Genomic DNA, 17,044 nt, shown 5'->3' on the forward strand with positions numbered 1-17,044 from the left:
AATGCAATGATTGGTCGGAGTTTTCTTAGAACCATATGAGAATGGTATAATTATGAGTTTTCATCTCTGGTGGAATTCACTTACATTTCAGTGTGCCATCAGCTTATTAATAGCATTTTAACCTAAACAAAGAAAAGTGTAAAATTTCCAGAAAGGTAAGTGTTGCTTTAATTTGTATTGGTTTGTAAGAATTGTTTTTTGTTTGTTTCTCTCTTCCTATTGTTGTATAGAGTTGTGATGATTTTGAACTTAATTTTGCAGGCTAAGTTGTATTTGTATATGATTATTTGTATAGGGTATTGTGATTTTGTATGTTGTATTTGTTTTAAAAGCCCAACTAGGGACAGGAGTTGAAAATTAGCTGTAGCTGTAACTCTATATGCAGCACATCAGGTTCATGCTTTGTGATGAAACTATGTTAACTGCATTGTCCCTATTAAATAAATAAATTCAAATTCAAAACTGCCAAAGAGGGAGAAAAGAGCCATCCAAAGTCTTTGCCACCACAACAAAACAAAACAAAAAAAAACACTAAATAAAACAAGACTTCTTTTCCCTACTGATTGATAACAGATATTTATCACCAGTTAGAGTATGTAAATGCTGTAGTAAATGGTAGTCAGACTTGGCATTTGTGAACGCTGCTCCATGTGCCTCTTGTGGGTCCACTCCATTTCAGTGTGCCAGTGCACCACACGCAACAGTCTAATGGCGAGGCCAGGTAAAGCCATGGTAGCCTAAACAGTAGATAAATTATTGCCTCCAATTAGGCCACAATGTATTAAAAGCTGTATTTTTTTATTTCATTCAATTATAAATCAATTATTAGAACTCTTTAAAGACGTTGCTTGTAAAGTGTGTTTCCTTGAGCCAGTTGAGAGCATGGTACACATGTATGCATGTGCACATGATCAGAATGGTACCTCCTCTGTTTCATCTTGAGCCAGGAAAAACCCTGTAATAATACCTCCCTATCTGGAATCTTACAACACTGTGATGTTGCTGCAGTGTATTTATATGAACTCACAGTCCTGCTACATGACCAAAACAAAATGAAACAGTGTTGCTCAGCAGCTGGGCTGGTGTGAGATATTGAGGAGGCTGCTGTAAAGTCAGGGAGAGGATGATGAGAGGATTTTTTAAGGAAAACTTGGATAAGAGATGGGGGATAATTATTTGTTTATTGACTTTCAAAAGTTTTTGTTTTATACACACAAAATAAAGACTGTGGTGTTGCGCAATGCAGAGTGGAACACGGGTCATTGCAGTTTGCTTACTTTGTGATTTTTGCATTCATTGTCGTTACATAATAGATATTAACATCCAAAAATATTCCTGGTGAGACCATGATGTCAATAACATCACCTTGTGCTAACTGGGACCCTCCATGTCTTAAAAGAAAATACCACTGCAGGTTCATCTTTGATAAACACTGTAAAGGATGTAAAGGAGATTTTTTTTCACAATTTCTAGAAGCAAGACGATGCTGTCAAAAAACAGCAGAGTGGGTTGGACAGTCTAGGTGAACAGTGAGGATGACTGGTGTAGGAGTGTGAAGGAGGATTCTCTTGGTCGGCTCTGGAATGTGACATTTCCCTGCTGCGTGTTGCAGCTGTTTGCTGAAGCTTGAGCCTTTGCCTTATTCTGACAGTCAAAGATGCTGATGCTATTTTCTCTACTTCATCCCACACTGTCTATGAAGTCCACACTATTACTTTTATGTTGTGTAATTTTCCTCCAATCTTCACCAAATTAAACACATCAACTTCCAAATGCACAGTACAGACTCCTGAGTGATGATACCATCATTCATTCTTGTGTACTACTCCAGGTCAGCGACCCTGCTTTCTGAGATGGACTGACACAAAGTGGAAAAGTGTGCTGTTGTCTGACGAGTCCATCATGGACGTCTTGTCCTCTGGGCTAAAGAGGAAAAGGCCCATCCAGACTGTTACCTAGTCAAAGTTCAAAGCCAGCAACTGTGATGGTATTGAGGTGTATTAGTGCCCATGGCATCATGGGTAACTTGCATCTCTGTGAAGGCACCATGAATGCTGAAAGGTGCATACAGGTTTTGGAGCAACATATGCTGCCATCCAGATGGAATCTTTCTCAGGGACGTCCCTGCTTATTCCAGCAAGACAATGAGACACATTCTGCAAGTGTTCCAACAGCATGGCTTCGTATTACATGAGTGCGGGTACAAGACTGACCTGCCTGCAGTCCAGACCTGTCTCGCATTGAACATGTGTGGAGCATTGTGAAGTGTAAAATTTCACTTTCAAAACTACAACAATTAGTGTCCTCAGTTCCCGAACACTTACTGAGTGTTGATAAAAGAAAAGGTGATGTAACACAGTGGTAAACATGCTCCTGTGCATCTGTTACTGTGAGCTCACAAAACCAATACATACAGAAGTGCATTCTCGGAATTTTATTCATGCATGTGTCAAAGGAGTGCACTCACCTTGCCCTGGCCTTTCATCAGCACTATACTAGAGATAATGGATGGCTGTGCCAGTCGCCATGGAGACTCCACTTGGTTGGTGCTCAGGGAGCGGGCTGATTTCTTAATTATCTGATATTCCTAAAAGAGAGATTAATATAAAACAGCAAAACAGTCAAGACAAATCCTGTAAAAACATCAGTTATTTGTGCTGTGATGACATTCTTCCTTTTTTTTTTTCACTGACTTCCTGTTTATTCTAATAACACATTTGTATTATTGCTTCATATTTTAGGACAACATCTGTTTTTTTCTGTCTTTTTGTCACATTAAGGACTGATGCTGCAGCTTCTGGTGGGAAATATGCATCTTGATGAATTCATTCAGCTCTATAGGGTCTGCCAGGATATCACCAACACAGCCAGTGAGAGTCTGTGATGCTGAATATCATACCCTTTTTTTTAATTTCCTTTTCTCAATTAACCTCTCATTAACACAGCAGTTAGTGAAGCCCTCCTTGTCATTGTTGTCATGACAGTCAGGGCACAGCGAGTGACCAGGCTTTGATCTTGCTCTGTGTACGTGTGTGTAAGGGGGGGTGATAGTCATTGAAATACACGTGTGGTGTTCTAAGCAGTGCTACCTACCACCCTACCATGTGCATGTACATCCATCTACCTCTTTCATCTTTTTTTTTTGTATCAACACACATATGTGCTGGTGATTATGTTGCAGTATACATCCATGTGGGTCCAGACTTATTGAATATGTATTGTGATGACTTTTATAAGAATTCCATAAAAGCTACTACATGTATGTTTTGGTAAAACATAATTGTTTCAAACACATCTTTAACCTGGCAGCACAGAAGATCTAAACAACCAACACAGCCAAGACACCCAAGATTAGTGTCACTTTTTCACTATCGGACCAAATGTCTGCCCTTCTGTTCCTGAGTTATAGTATTGAATAATGGCCACAAAACGTTAGGTAACAGTGAAGGTGATCTTTAAAAATACACAAAATGTATATAAATGTATATAAAATGTCATAACTTCATCATTTTATTCTGTTAGACATTTGTGTGAAAATCAGTGTATGAATTATTGAGTTATAGGCAAAAAATTGTTTGTGAGGTCCCAGTGACCTTTGACCACCAAATTCTAATCAGTTTATCCCTGAGTCCAACCAGACATTCCTGAGATAATGTTCATGAGAATGAGACTGATGGATGGACAGACGGACAGACAGACCAATGATGAAAATTTAAGAACTTTGGACATCTTGGGAGAAATAAAGTGTAAATACAAGTGCCATGAAATATATGTTAGTGGGAGACTAACACAATTGCAGTCAATGGGGTTTGCTAGAATGAACATCATATGGTCTTTTGTCCGATACCCCCAAATAAGGGTCTTACGTATTATAACCACTTGGCCTAGAATTTAATGAACACATTTTTCTGAAGATGAAGATATTTATGATATTTATGTTATGGAAAAGATTACTTCATATCTTTTCCATAACATAAATATAATTTACAATATTTAGCTACTCATATACTGTGGGGGGTTCAGGAAGCAACCAGTGCCTTGTGAAAACTTTCTTGCAAGCAGATATCAAAATATCAAACATGTATTTGTCACAGCGCTTTGCTTTAAAATCAGTGATGGTGGTTCTAAACCAGCTGTATGAAGAATGAGGTGATGCATTCACTGACCTGTCTCACTCCAGCAGTGTCTAGTTGTTGGGGTAACGAGTGTTTACGTCGACCAGGTGGAGGCTTCTCCAACACATCACAGCCACTCACACCATTCTCCACTAACAGCTCATCATCCTCACCCACTGACTGCAGACGACTGCTTCCCCCTGAGCCAGGAACAATAATCAGGTCATTCCCCTGAACTAAGGTAGCAATTCTATATAACCTGAAATGACATACTGAATGCAGAAACTGATACATTTAATGCATGTTAAATATGTACTGACAGCAATCTGAATAAGCGAATATTGTGGTCAGGAAAATACCAAACTCTAGCAGCACTGGTTGGAGCGCCACTATGGAAATAGAGCCCTATAGCACTCTATTGTTGATTCTATCTATCAACATGAAGAGGAGTACGAATCTAATTATTTCTTAAGTGTTAAGATGATGCGTATGCTGGTGTCGGGAATAGATGCACTGTTTCTATTCCGAAAGCCATTTTGATCTTAATGACAAACGTGTTTCTGTGAGGAACCTACCCTGGGATCGACTGCACAGCTTCATGGGTGTGGGGCTGCAGCAGGATCCTTTGGGTGCCTCTCCCTGAGTTTGTCCCTCTAGTTTTGCCGAGTTAGTCAACTGTAAGAACAAAACCACACAGATTTCAGTTAATCTCTTCTTAAACAAATGTGTGACGTGTGGTACTTTCTATGATTCATTAAACCAAGCAATATTTATTTTATTTTTCAATTCATAAACCATTTTCATTTAACATGACCTTTAGTTTGATAACATTCGACTTCTGTTGTGTACACTGCATATACTGCATTGACCAGGGTTAGGCAACCTTTGGCTCTGCGCTTTCATTTATCATAGGTGTAGGCCTAAAGTGATTCTTACATTCTCCAATTATAAAAATATGTAGCTGTGCACAAAAAAAATAAAATAAATAATAATAATAATTTTTTTTGTCAATTTCACAACTAAAATGTGCGTTGTACGTCTATAACTAAGTGCCTTTTCGCAAAATTTTGCCTAACCTCTGTAGCGGTAGCTAGTAGGAATGGGAATCACCAGAAGTTCATAAAACAATATTACCAAGATACTTAAGTCACAATTAAATATTATAGAGCTTGTAAGTCACGCCCCTTCCGGTAGACACCCATGGGACCTCTAGGCTTGGAAAATATGAATGGGAGTAATGGAGAGAAAATTATTATTTTCTGGTCCCAGTCATTAAATGCCTTGGATTACACAAATGTTTTGTGAGGGTCTAAATAATATTTTTTCATGTTAAGAGTTTGACAGTTCATTGTATGATTCTTCAGTTAAAGGATGTGGAAACAACGTAATGAGAAAGACTACATGTCAATGTGACGTCACGTCATCACACTTTCCCTCCACTTCTCAACTCACAGTGCTGCTGCTGCGTCTTCTGCCACGATCTACGGAGCCATTAGATCAAGATGCCGGTGTGCTGAAACTTTCCACATGTCCAGACTTGTAGTGGTTTTCGCCACGCTTAAGGCTTTTGTCCTCTTCTTGGAAGAAGGCGGTGAAGTGTACCAGAGACACAGCCATGTTCCCAGTGCGAGTGGTGACGTATATCATACGCGTCGGGAGCAGCAAAGAGCTGTAGTCCACAAAGCGCTCTCACACAAAACCTAACAGTATCAAACTTCTTCCCGCTAAATTGTAGCCTTCTGTGCACGAAAAATTACATTAAAAATTCACAAACAACATATGTGAAATTCAAGGCACAATTCAAACGGGACCAGAAAATAATTTTCATCTAGCCATTGAAACACATTATGAGAAATTGATTTTTAAGGTCCCATGTACCGGAAATGGAAACACGCAACTTACGAGCTCTATTGCAATTTTATGTTGCGATATGCTGCTATATTACAATTAATGACTTTTTTTCAATTGTAAATTATGTCCCCAAAAGAAAACATCTGTTTTATTTGTTTTATCTAATAAGATACAGCTTTCAGCCTGTTCATCTCACCTCAGCCATTTTTATAGCAGCTAAATGTATCTTGTGTACTAAAAAAGGAATGATTATATTATTCTAGCAGACTACTAAAAGCCGATTTGTTTTTGTGATATTAATAATTTATATAATGAAAAAATCGATACTTGGCACTGTCTGACAATACGATATTGCCACACAAAAATATCACAATACTATGCTGTATCGATTTTTTCCCCCACTCCTAGTGGCTAGTCTTACGTTTACCTAGCTAGGCTAGCTGTAGATTCCACATCCCCCCAAAAAAGTCTCAGAAAAGAACTAGAATTACTGCCCCACAGTTGTATGCCTCCACATACCAGTCAAGTTTTTCTTTCAGTTTACATCCATGTCTCTGAAAATATGGATGCTTCACACACATCTTCCCCCCCAGTAGTGCAAAAGATCTATACAATCAGCAGTTTCAAGATAAGTGTCATGAATTAAGTATCTGACCAGATGTCTCCCCTACTCTGAGATATGACATTGAGTAATGGCCAGAGAACATTTTGTAAAACATTATGATGTCACAGTGACGTTGACCTTTGACCTTTTGGATATCAAATGTCATCACATCATCATTTTAGACATTTGTGAGAAATTTTGTCATAATTACTGAATGAATTCTTGAGTTATAGCCAAAAACATGTTTTTTGAGGTCACAGTGACCTTGACCTTTGACCACCAAATTCTAATTAGTTCATCAGTCCAAGTGGATGTTCTTGCCAAATTTGAAGAAATTCCTTTGTGGTGTTCTTGAAATATTGCGTTCATGAGAATGGGACAGACGGACAACCCAAAAACATAATGCCTCCAGCCATGGCTAAAGTGGCCACCTCATGGTAAACACAATGAATGCTTATTTTAGTCTATTAGTAATTTCAATGGGCTAATTTAGGCTAAGTAGGCTGAATTACCCTCTCTATATGGCTCAGATATGTTTTTTCACTACTGGGAGATTTTTTTTTTCTTGCAAAAAATGACTTTTTCGACAGTGAAGGTTGCCGACCCCTGGCATAGACCTATGATGTACGATTGCCAAATGAACATTTTGTCGCTGCTCTGTTGTACTGAAAGGAGTCTGCTGAGGTGTGACCAGGATGCACCTTCCATCTGGAAGAAAATTGGATGTGTTTAAATTGGAGTAGGGCCCAGGACAGACCAAACACACTGGAGGGATTATATATCCAATCTGGCCCAGGAACACCTCAGCATCCCCCAAGAGGAGATAAGAACAACAGCTGGGGGGAAATACGTTTGGCCTGCTGCCACAACAACCTCTGCCCAAATATCACACTGACCTCCAGCTGGCCATTAATTCTGCTTTGTGAGTCAGGTTGCTGCTATCTAATAGATAGGAGTCGACTAATTTAACACACAGATACACACACCTCTATACTTCTAAAGCCTACTTGTGGGCACCCTCTTTGACATAATGCATTCCTTCGCCCCTTAACCCTTACCTTTAAAAACTAAATTATACTTCTGCGTTGAATTGACACCTGAGCTATGGCATAGGCTCCACGTCGACGTAGAGCCTACGCTGTAAACTACGCCGTAGCCTACACCGTAGCCTGACGTGCACCTCCCCAGAATTGTAACTACGTGTCGCGGTGATACAGACCTCCTGTCTGTTTCTCTATACTGACACCTTTTCCCTCAGTGGAAACAAAGCTTGTATTTACTTGTATTTCACAGATAAGAAACAATAAATTGTGAAGACAGCAAAGCCTCCACTAAAATAGCATTTTAAGTCTTGTCTGTGATTTATCCTTCAGGGATTTATACTTTGGGATTTATCCTTCTGCTTCATATGAGCAGAGGAAATCTCTGCTCATCTCTAGGCTAATGTATACCATGTAAAATGCCATAGGCTGGCACTAATAACGTTAGCATTTGTATTTCTTTGGAAAACGTGTTTAGTGTGACAGTTGTTTTGTCGGTGAATGTTACGAGTTGTAATGGAGCCAAATTGAGTGCCGTTACCTTTGTTAAATGTTGCTGTTGTCTCTGGTTTTATTTGAGAAGAGGGAAAGATCGCTCGTTGCTAGGCTTATTTATACAATGTAAAATGCCATAGGTTTGTGCTAATAACGTTAGCATGTTGTATTGGTGGGGAAAATGTGTCCAGATAAAGACAAGTGTTTGTCTGTCAATGCTGCAATTTATAGTGAAGCCAATTTACGTACTTGTGTTTGAAACTGTCTCTATAAGCCATACTTAATGTGTGTTTTGAATCTAAACTTACTAAACAAACTAAACTTAACAGCACTTCACAGAAACCTCCACCGCCATCTAGCGTTTTGTAGGTCTAACTGCAGAGTCACACAGACACACCACCGCAGAAGTAAAACGGCGAAGGCGACGTGTGTAGGCTACGTGCGTAGGGTCCATGCACAACCATAAATCCCCTGTTACCATCACAACTAAGTAACTAACCATACCCCTTCAGCCTGTTCTCCCAGACTGTCAAATGCTGATATCATGTGTCAAGGGGCATGACAAAGATACTTTGTCATGCCCCTTGACACATGATATCAGTGCTAAAGGCACCCTATGACATCTCTATGGTGGGTTTTCAGCTAACTTCTATGTAAACCCATCCACAGCAATATTTGATGCTCAGAGCAATTGATGTAGTATAAACAGCAAGAAAGTCTGTGTAGGGCTGAAGGGAGGGAAAGTAAACAGGTCAAACAAACACAGACTTTCACCCAGAAGAGACAACTGCTGGTGTCCTGTGTGAAAAGCAAAGTCAGTGCTGTTTAAATGCAAAGTCAACACTGTTGTAATGTGATGTGACGTGACATAGCCTAATGTAACTCATGTCCTTCCATCACATACTGACATCACTCAAGTGATGTATTTAAGTCATGTTGCACACTTATTTTTACCCAAAACATGATGTCCCTTCTAAACCTAACCAAGTAGTTTTGTTATCTTAACCTAACCACAAGCATTTAACAACTTCTACCGCATGTTACAGCGAGTTTCATCCAGGAGACAGCTGTTCATCACATACAGATATTAAAGGATGTGTCTCACAGAGACAGCAAAGGAGACCCTGGATGCTGAATGCATGAGAAAGCGTGGGTATACTGTATGCTGACCTGGGATGAGACCGTGTTGCCTGATTCTAAACTCAACTTTAAAATCAGGCTATTACCCAAACAGGACTTTGATGGTCTGTCCAAAGGTGAGGACCAGCCAAAATGCCCTCACTTTTCAAAAATTTTGTCACTCACACAGACATGAAAACATAATGCATGTAATGTATGTGTGTACCAGGTAGGAGTTCTGTAAACTGGTGCTGCAGTTGGAAGTCTGCTGGGAGGGAGGGGGGGCAGTCTGAGACAGGGAGGAGAAGGAATTGCAGGTGCTGACTAGGTCCGGCAAACTGGTGGATGGGAAGCGTTCAAAACCAACGTCTGACTCCTCCTGCAGGGACGGACAGAAAGCTTAGAGAGAGCTTATGATATTATTTTTTTTAATATGTGCAGTCAGTATTAGATATGTAGCTCTGAGAGAGGAACAAAATGATGTGTACTATGGCAAAAATACATGTTTATTTTTGTAAATTGGCCATCTCCAACAGAACAGTACAAAAAGCTTTAGCTGTATCATTTAATGTAGCTATTTTCACAGCAGAAGTCTCTGTATGTTGATGTTCAGACTTTTGTTACAACCCATGTTGGACATCTGCCTGAAAAGTGACCAAAGTTGTCCCTGTAATGGCTCTTTTCTTACAGTGGCTTCCCACATGCAATAAATACACCCAAACTTCTTCCCACAGTGAGGACTGAGGACACTTTTTGCACAGTTTACAGCCTCATGCAGCTGGAAGAACTGCAACACTGTTTAGAATGAGAGTGTAGAATATTTTTTTTCTGGAGAGATGAGGATGTGGAGTATTCGTGTTTGTCCTCAGTGAGTCTGTAACTGTCTTGAATGTTGTCCAGGGTGATGATTCGCACTGATATCCCCCTGGCTGATACAGCCTGTGTCTAGTTGCACAAGACTAAAATTGGCACCTTACCAAAAGGAAGCCACCACACTGTTTTTACCTTATCTTAAAGGGTAACATCAGCGATTTTTCAACTTGGTCTCCATTTACCCATGTTTTTGTGTCCAGCATTGAGAGACAGAGGGCTGCAGTCTGAAGACATGCAATGCCTGCAATGTAACCAGATGGGTGTCACTGTATCTCCAACAAAAGTGGCTATTGTTGCCACTGAAAGGCTCAGATTGTGATTAGCATTATCTATTGTGTCTAAGTCTTGCTCAAGGACAGTGTTGGGCAGTAACACAATACAGCAATAATATTACTTTTCCAAGTAACGAATAGTGTAACTAATTACTAATGAAATTTCAGAGATAATATTACAGGTACCCCAAAACCAAACAACTAGTTACAATGTTACTTTTGTTACTACATCACTGCTGATTTGAAATACAACAATAACATCAGCAGACTCATTTTCATTATCGCCGCGCTGCGCAGGCACGCCACAAAGCAGCAAGCTAGTTTGGAGGTTGGAAACCGTTATTTTAAGTGGCTGGAAATATTCTCATTACTTTGATTTTGTCGGGAGAAGAGATGACAAGAACACTATTGCTGCAAGTAGTCATACTAAAACTCTTTCCACTGTGAAAAACACATCCTAAAATCTCCGGTCTGAAACACCTACTATGACCGACAGCACAACGTGAAGCTCCAGGAGATACACCTCACCAAAGGTGAGCCCTCCTTGGCCATGGAGGTCGGCTGTAGCGCTACACTGGCTAAACTACCAAAACTAGATATTACTCGTGGGCAGCTGTAGCCACAAGAAGTAATGAAGCTTGCGTATGTATTTGTACCAATTTTATCGAGTGTAACGGAAAAGTAATAAAATGAGTAGTGTTGTGAGTTACTGTTGGCAGGGAGTAACAAGTAACGTAATATTATTACTTTTTAAAAGAGTAACAAGTAATGAGTAATATATTACATTTTTAGAGTAATGAGTCCAACACTGCTTAAGAAGATGTCTCGTTCTGAAATCTCACAAGATGTGACTTGTTGCAGGAGGACAAAGCTGACAACACTAGTGAGAGTTGAAGAGCGTAGTGCTGTTATTAGTGTGGTGTGTACAAAAAAATGTACTTTTGTGTTATTTGAAATATTAGAAAAAGAAAACAAAAATATGGTTTGTGTTTGCACGTTTCCAAACTGTACCAACAAAATGTCATTCATTCCAGATCAAGCAGACAGTAAAGGTAAAGTGACACTTAAGACACTTATAACAATAATGTGACCCTGTCTGTTGCAAAAATAACCAATTTAAATGGACGTAGAGTGATGCTAGAAGAATTTCAACATCTTGATTCTGGATGTTGTGCAGCTGCCTGCTGTAGCCCTCTGTCTCTCAATACTGGACTGATTTCAAAAATTGTTGTTCACATCAATCACGTAGACACATGGGAAAATAGAGTCCAGGTTGAAAAAGTTACCCTTTAACCTCATAGCCTGCACCTTGGCACCTATGGTAAAGCCACATTATTTTTCTTTAGAAAGACAACTGTGTGTGTGTGTCTGTGCGTTTATGCCTGTGTGCATGCCTGCGTGTGTGCGTGTGGTGTGTGCACTTACCCTGCTGGCCACCACCAGCTGGACCAGACCAGTAGTGGAGCGGAGGATAGAAACAGCCTCCTGATGAGTGAGACCCACCAGAGACTGACCATTTATCATCAGCAACTCATCACCAGCATGAAGACGACCATCCCTGAAACACACACACATTTAGACAAAAACTCACACACATACTGTACATACACATGTGCAAACTAAAGCTGAACTCTTCTCCACCACTTCAGGCAGGTGAGATGTCACGTATTGGATCAGACTACATTAAGAAAGACTACGCTTCTTTAACTCTTTATTATTTTAAAACAGAAAATGTCTTTTAAAAAATGTAACTTGCATCATGATGTGGATTAGCATCAAAAAGGACATAGTGAGTAACACTTGTGAATCCCAGATTTGTTTGGTTTTAACAAGTGTAGTAGCTGAACTAATACAAAAATTACAAAAACTAACACAACATGACACCAAATGTCTGTTAACTCATTTTGAGATATTCAACCATTCAAAATAAAGACAAACAAACAGGACTGAAAACATAAGCTTCTTGGTGAAGGATTAAATAATCAGGACAATCAAACTGATTGAAATGTACTGTAATAAGTAAAGTTTTGAAAATATAAAAGCAATGAGAGAAAAACACGCCTTTATAGAAACATTTAAGACATATAATATTGCACTGTAGGGAGGTCCTTATATGATGTAAACCTTGACATTATTCCAAAGATGTACTGGGGAGTTCAGACAGAGATGACGGAATATGAGCTACACTTACAGAAACATCGTACCATAGCAAGACTTAGTGGGGACTGACTGTACCTGTGAATGGCACCCGCCTTCTCCACATGGGCTATAATGATGCCATGAGGAGAGCGCTTGGAGCCACGCCCCCCTGTGATCTGTATGCCCAGGCCCTCATCACCCTTCACCATGTGCATCTTCCAGATGTGGCTGCCCTCTCTGGGCTGCAAAGGAGCACAAACAAACACACATCTGACAATATATCATTTCAAAATTGGAATACAAAAATATGAAGCTGAAAAAACAACAACACCAAAATAAATCACCATGTGACCATATTGGCTTAGTCAAAACATGAGAACTCTCATGTGACATGAGAACCAACAGATTATTAGCAAACAATGAATCCAAGATCATCATTATCATCATCAAAGAACAGAAGCCCAGTCCATAGATCAGGGCTATGCAGTTACAATTTCAACTGGGCCGGATTTTAAAACCAGATAATGTCGATGGGCCACATTTTTAGCAGCGAGCAACCAATCCACTTTTTTTTTAGCGTATATACATATATATATATATATGTATGTATATGTATGTATACACACACACACACACACACACACACACACACACACACATATGTATATATATATATATATATATATACTGTATATATATACATACACACACACACGGCCCTCCTCAACATAAAGCAGAAACAGAATAAAAAAGAGAGATCAATGCACAGACGCATAATAAGTGACATTAACAGTATCTAATACCACACACTATCCCTCTACCAGCATCCCTCTCCCTCTCCCTCCTCTCCTCCACACACACATGCACACACCTCCTGACATTTTCCTTATAGGTCAGTTACACAGGTAGAGGTTTTATTGCACTTACTTACAGTAAGAAGCGTAGTTGTCGTCAACTAGAGTAATCTTGAAGTTATATTCCCTTCATCTGCACCGCGGCCTCTCTGCTGTTGTCTGACTTCACTCTGTTGTGTGCGTGTGTGTCTGAGTGTGTGTGCGCGCGCTGTAAGGAGGAGGTCAGCCCTGACATGCAGAGAGCAGGAGAGAGGCCGCAGCATGATGATACATGAAACCAAAACTTTACAAAGTAACGATAAGAGCCGATAGCGTCTGAGCTTACTATTATTATGGTCTTGATTAAATTTGCCTCGGGCCGTTTAACACCAGGTCTCGGTACTGATCCCTGCCAGGGCCACTCAAGAGGTTGCTTCTGGGCCGCATGTGGCCCGCGGGCCGCTAATTGTTTAGGCCTGCCATATGGACTTGGCTTGGGAACCAGAGGGTCGCCGATTCAAGTCCCCGTACGGACATGGAGTGTGGACTGGTAGCTGGAGAGGTGCCAGTTCACCTCCTGGGCACCACTGAGGTGCCCTTGGGCAAGGCACCAAACCCCAAACTGCTCTGGGCACCTGTCCAAGGAAGCCCCCTCGCCCTGACAGCTCTCCATTTAATGCCTGGGTAGGTCCTCTTTGTACATGTATGTGTATTTCCAGCCTGTGTATATTGACAACAAAGTGAAAAAAACTGAATTTTCCCCAAAGGATTAATAGAGTACATCTTGTTATTAAGTTCCAAAGTTCAAGAGGCTGATCCTCAGATGGTATTTTTTGGCCTTTTTGCTTTTTGCACTCAGGTGCAAATAACCAAAAGCTATCATATTCTTGGGTGTCCTAGTGACGTTGAAATATGATGTTAACATTCATTCATTCATTCATTCATCTTCTAACCGCTTCATCCTCTTGAGGGTCGCAGGGGGGCTGGAGCCTATCCCAGCTGACATCGGGCGAGAGGCAGGGTACACCCTGGACAGGTCGCCAGACTATCGCAGGGCTGACACATAGAGACAAACAACCATTCACGCTCACATTCACACCTACGGACAATTTAGAGTTATCAATTAACCTAGTCCCCAATCTGCATGTCTTTGGACTGTGGGAGGAAGCCGGAGTGCCCGGAGAGAACCCACGCTGACACGGGGAGAACATGCAAACTCCGCACAGAAGGGCTCCCACACCCGGGATCGAACCGGGAACCCTCTTGCTGTGAGGCGACAGTGCTAACCACCACACCACCGTGCCGCCCTGATGTTAACATGAACAGGTCAATTTAGCTATTTTGCCAAAGTTTATATAAACAGTGTCCATTCAGCAGCTTTATACATCCTAAAAACTGATAATAATCAGTCAACTTAGTCTAAAAATAACAACTTGGCCCTTGTACAGACATGTATGGACCCACAGGATAAATCCTAGAGACTCTGGTGATCCCCTGATGTTTTCTTTCCCCTCCAAAATCAGGTTGACATGCAGGAAAATGCTTAGATGGATTGCTATGACCCAATTTATGTATATTTCACTTCATCCAGTCCTCTGGCACTTTGTGCTTCTGCACATATATTAACCAAAATAGCAGGTGTGGTTGGAGATGCCCATACACTCTATACACCCAAGAGTTGTGTGCTGGCTACGGTGCCTGTGCCATTAAAAGAGGGCCCCTAGTCTTGTTTAACCTTTGCACTGCCACTGCTTACAGCTTTATCAGCCATTTTGACGACTTGTGGACCTTAAAGGATTTATATAAGAGAGGTCATCCCCATCTAGGACACAAACACGCTGGCTACAGACATTATACTTTACAATCCCTCTGATGTGCTGGGATGATGCACCAGCTGTCTGTCTCAATCCTCTGACCCACATGTTAAACCACTATCCCATCACGCTCTGGTTTCCTCATACCAGTTGTTGGAGAGTGGTGATCCCATTTATCCTCTCAGACATCTGTACACAGATCTGTGGACCACAGAACACCTGGCTGCTGGACCTGCAACACCGAACCAAAGTTTCTTCTTCTATGCCATCAACGTGTTAACTGAGCTGGATAAGTTGTGGCCAGTCAGCCTTGCTGCTAATTCACCGGTAGCCAACTGCACTACTGCAACTAAAACCACTGTCTGATTTTGTAAAAGAGACACATGTGAAAGATGAAATTACATTTAAAAATGTGTTACTTTAACCGAGCCGAGGGCAGTGGGTCACACAACACATACTGACCGCAGGAGGAGAGAGAACTGTCTTGAAGGAGCAATTTGTGTCTGTATGAAGCATAGACTGTAAAAAAAATGGACATAGCCACCGTGACATCTCCCATTGGTTTGTGGACTCCTGTTCTGAAGCCTCGAGTCAGGCATTTCAGCTGTCACCATCTTGTGTTTTTTGGTGCCAGAAGTGACCGTATCTGGGCAAGAGGCTGGCGCTGTAGAGGAGTGAGGGGTTGATCTGACTGAGAAGCCAAGGACACTATTAGCAGACAGTGTGCAACCCAAATTGGCCCGCACCAGATGAGATATGTAATCCCTCCAGCGTGTTCTGGGTCTGTCTTTAAGCCTTAATAAAATGTAAACGATTAACTTATATAAAGATTCACCCCCTGTACAGTTGTCATGAATGTTGAAATTAGCTTTAGAGACCAAAACCATTTTTTGTACCAGGCTGTAAACATATTTATTTCTGCTGTAAAAATCCACATTTTAACATGAGGGGTCTATGAAGATTGACAGGTTTTTGGAGCTAGCCTCAAGTGGCCAGTCATAGAACTGCAGTTTTTGGCATTTCCATGTTATGTTCATTTTTCAGCCATGCAGGATGCTGCCTGGTATGAAGGGGCGCCATCAATGGTAGATAATGCTGCTGTCAGTTTTTTATTCTCCTATGTGCTGCAATACCCCGCTGGGTTCTACTGAATGTACTCCAACATTCACACTGATACAAAATGTTTGTCTCTTTTAGTTGCTAAGCTTTGTTTTATTCTTGTGGTACATTGCATTTGTACTGGGAAGTCTGAATTTGAGCAGAACCTCACCAACCCTGACCTCAAAATCCAATATGCCTGCTCTGCTCTGCACATCAACTCTAGTGAAAGCTGTAGTGATGTACAGTTTATTAGCCCTTGTATCTTTCTTGTGTCTCACTTAAACAGTCATACTCACAATGCTGTCCAACTTCTACCTGTGGACATGTTGCTACCATGTTAGCTATACCAGTTCATGGGTAAAGCTGATGACATCTTGGTTTTCCGACTTGTACTGGAATGCAATCACCTTGGGTGTGATGTCCCAGCTCTGACCTCTGTGGTACATGAAACGACTGTTTTCAGTTTAGTGGCAACTGAACTGTTGCCAGTGGCTTGTTCCAGGTTGTTGTGCCTTTAATGTTCTTTGTTTTCTGTGAAGCTCATTTTAGTTTTCTTGACATTGGATGCAATATATAAAGTGTTGTATTCCTGTCAGTTTACAAAAGAAACCAAAATTGAACACACCAAATATATAAAATTTTAAATAAAACATTATTTGAAGATGGGCGGCACGGTGTCGCCTCACAGCAAGAGGGTTCCTGGTTCAATCCCAGGAGGGAGCCCTTCTGTGCCGAGTTTGCATGTTCTCCCCGTGTCAGTGTGGGTTTTCTCCGGGTACACCGGCTTC

The 17,044-nt window shown here is 40.9% G+C and overlaps 1 protein-coding gene across 3 annotated transcripts in view; it reads right to left on the minus strand.

The window, feature by feature from the left end:
- pdzd2 (PDZ domain containing 2) overlaps positions 1-17,044 on the minus strand; it is a 108,211-nt gene that overhangs the window by 44,572 nt on the left and 46,595 nt on the right. For all 3 annotated transcript variants that reach the window (XM_050049932.1, XM_050049930.1, XM_050049931.1), the window contains 6 exons: positions 12,605-12,750; positions 11,795-11,927; positions 9,451-9,603; positions 4,691-4,790; positions 4,167-4,315; positions 2,468-2,587 (listed from right to left, as the gene is read on the minus strand). In XM_050049932.1, the coding sequence (XP_049905889.1) occupies positions 2,468-2,587; positions 4,167-4,315; positions 4,691-4,790; positions 9,451-9,603; positions 11,795-11,927; positions 12,605-12,750 (801 nt within the window). The remainder of the gene's footprint in view (positions 1-2,467; positions 2,588-4,166; positions 4,316-4,690; positions 4,791-9,450; positions 9,604-11,794; positions 11,928-12,604; positions 12,751-17,044) is intronic.

The sequence above is a fragment of the Epinephelus moara genome, chromosome 8, assembly GCF_006386435.1.
Source record: "Epinephelus moara isolate mb chromosome 8, YSFRI_EMoa_1.0, whole genome shotgun sequence".
Lineage (NCBI taxonomy): Eukaryota > Metazoa > Chordata > Actinopteri > Perciformes > Serranidae > Epinephelus > Epinephelus moara.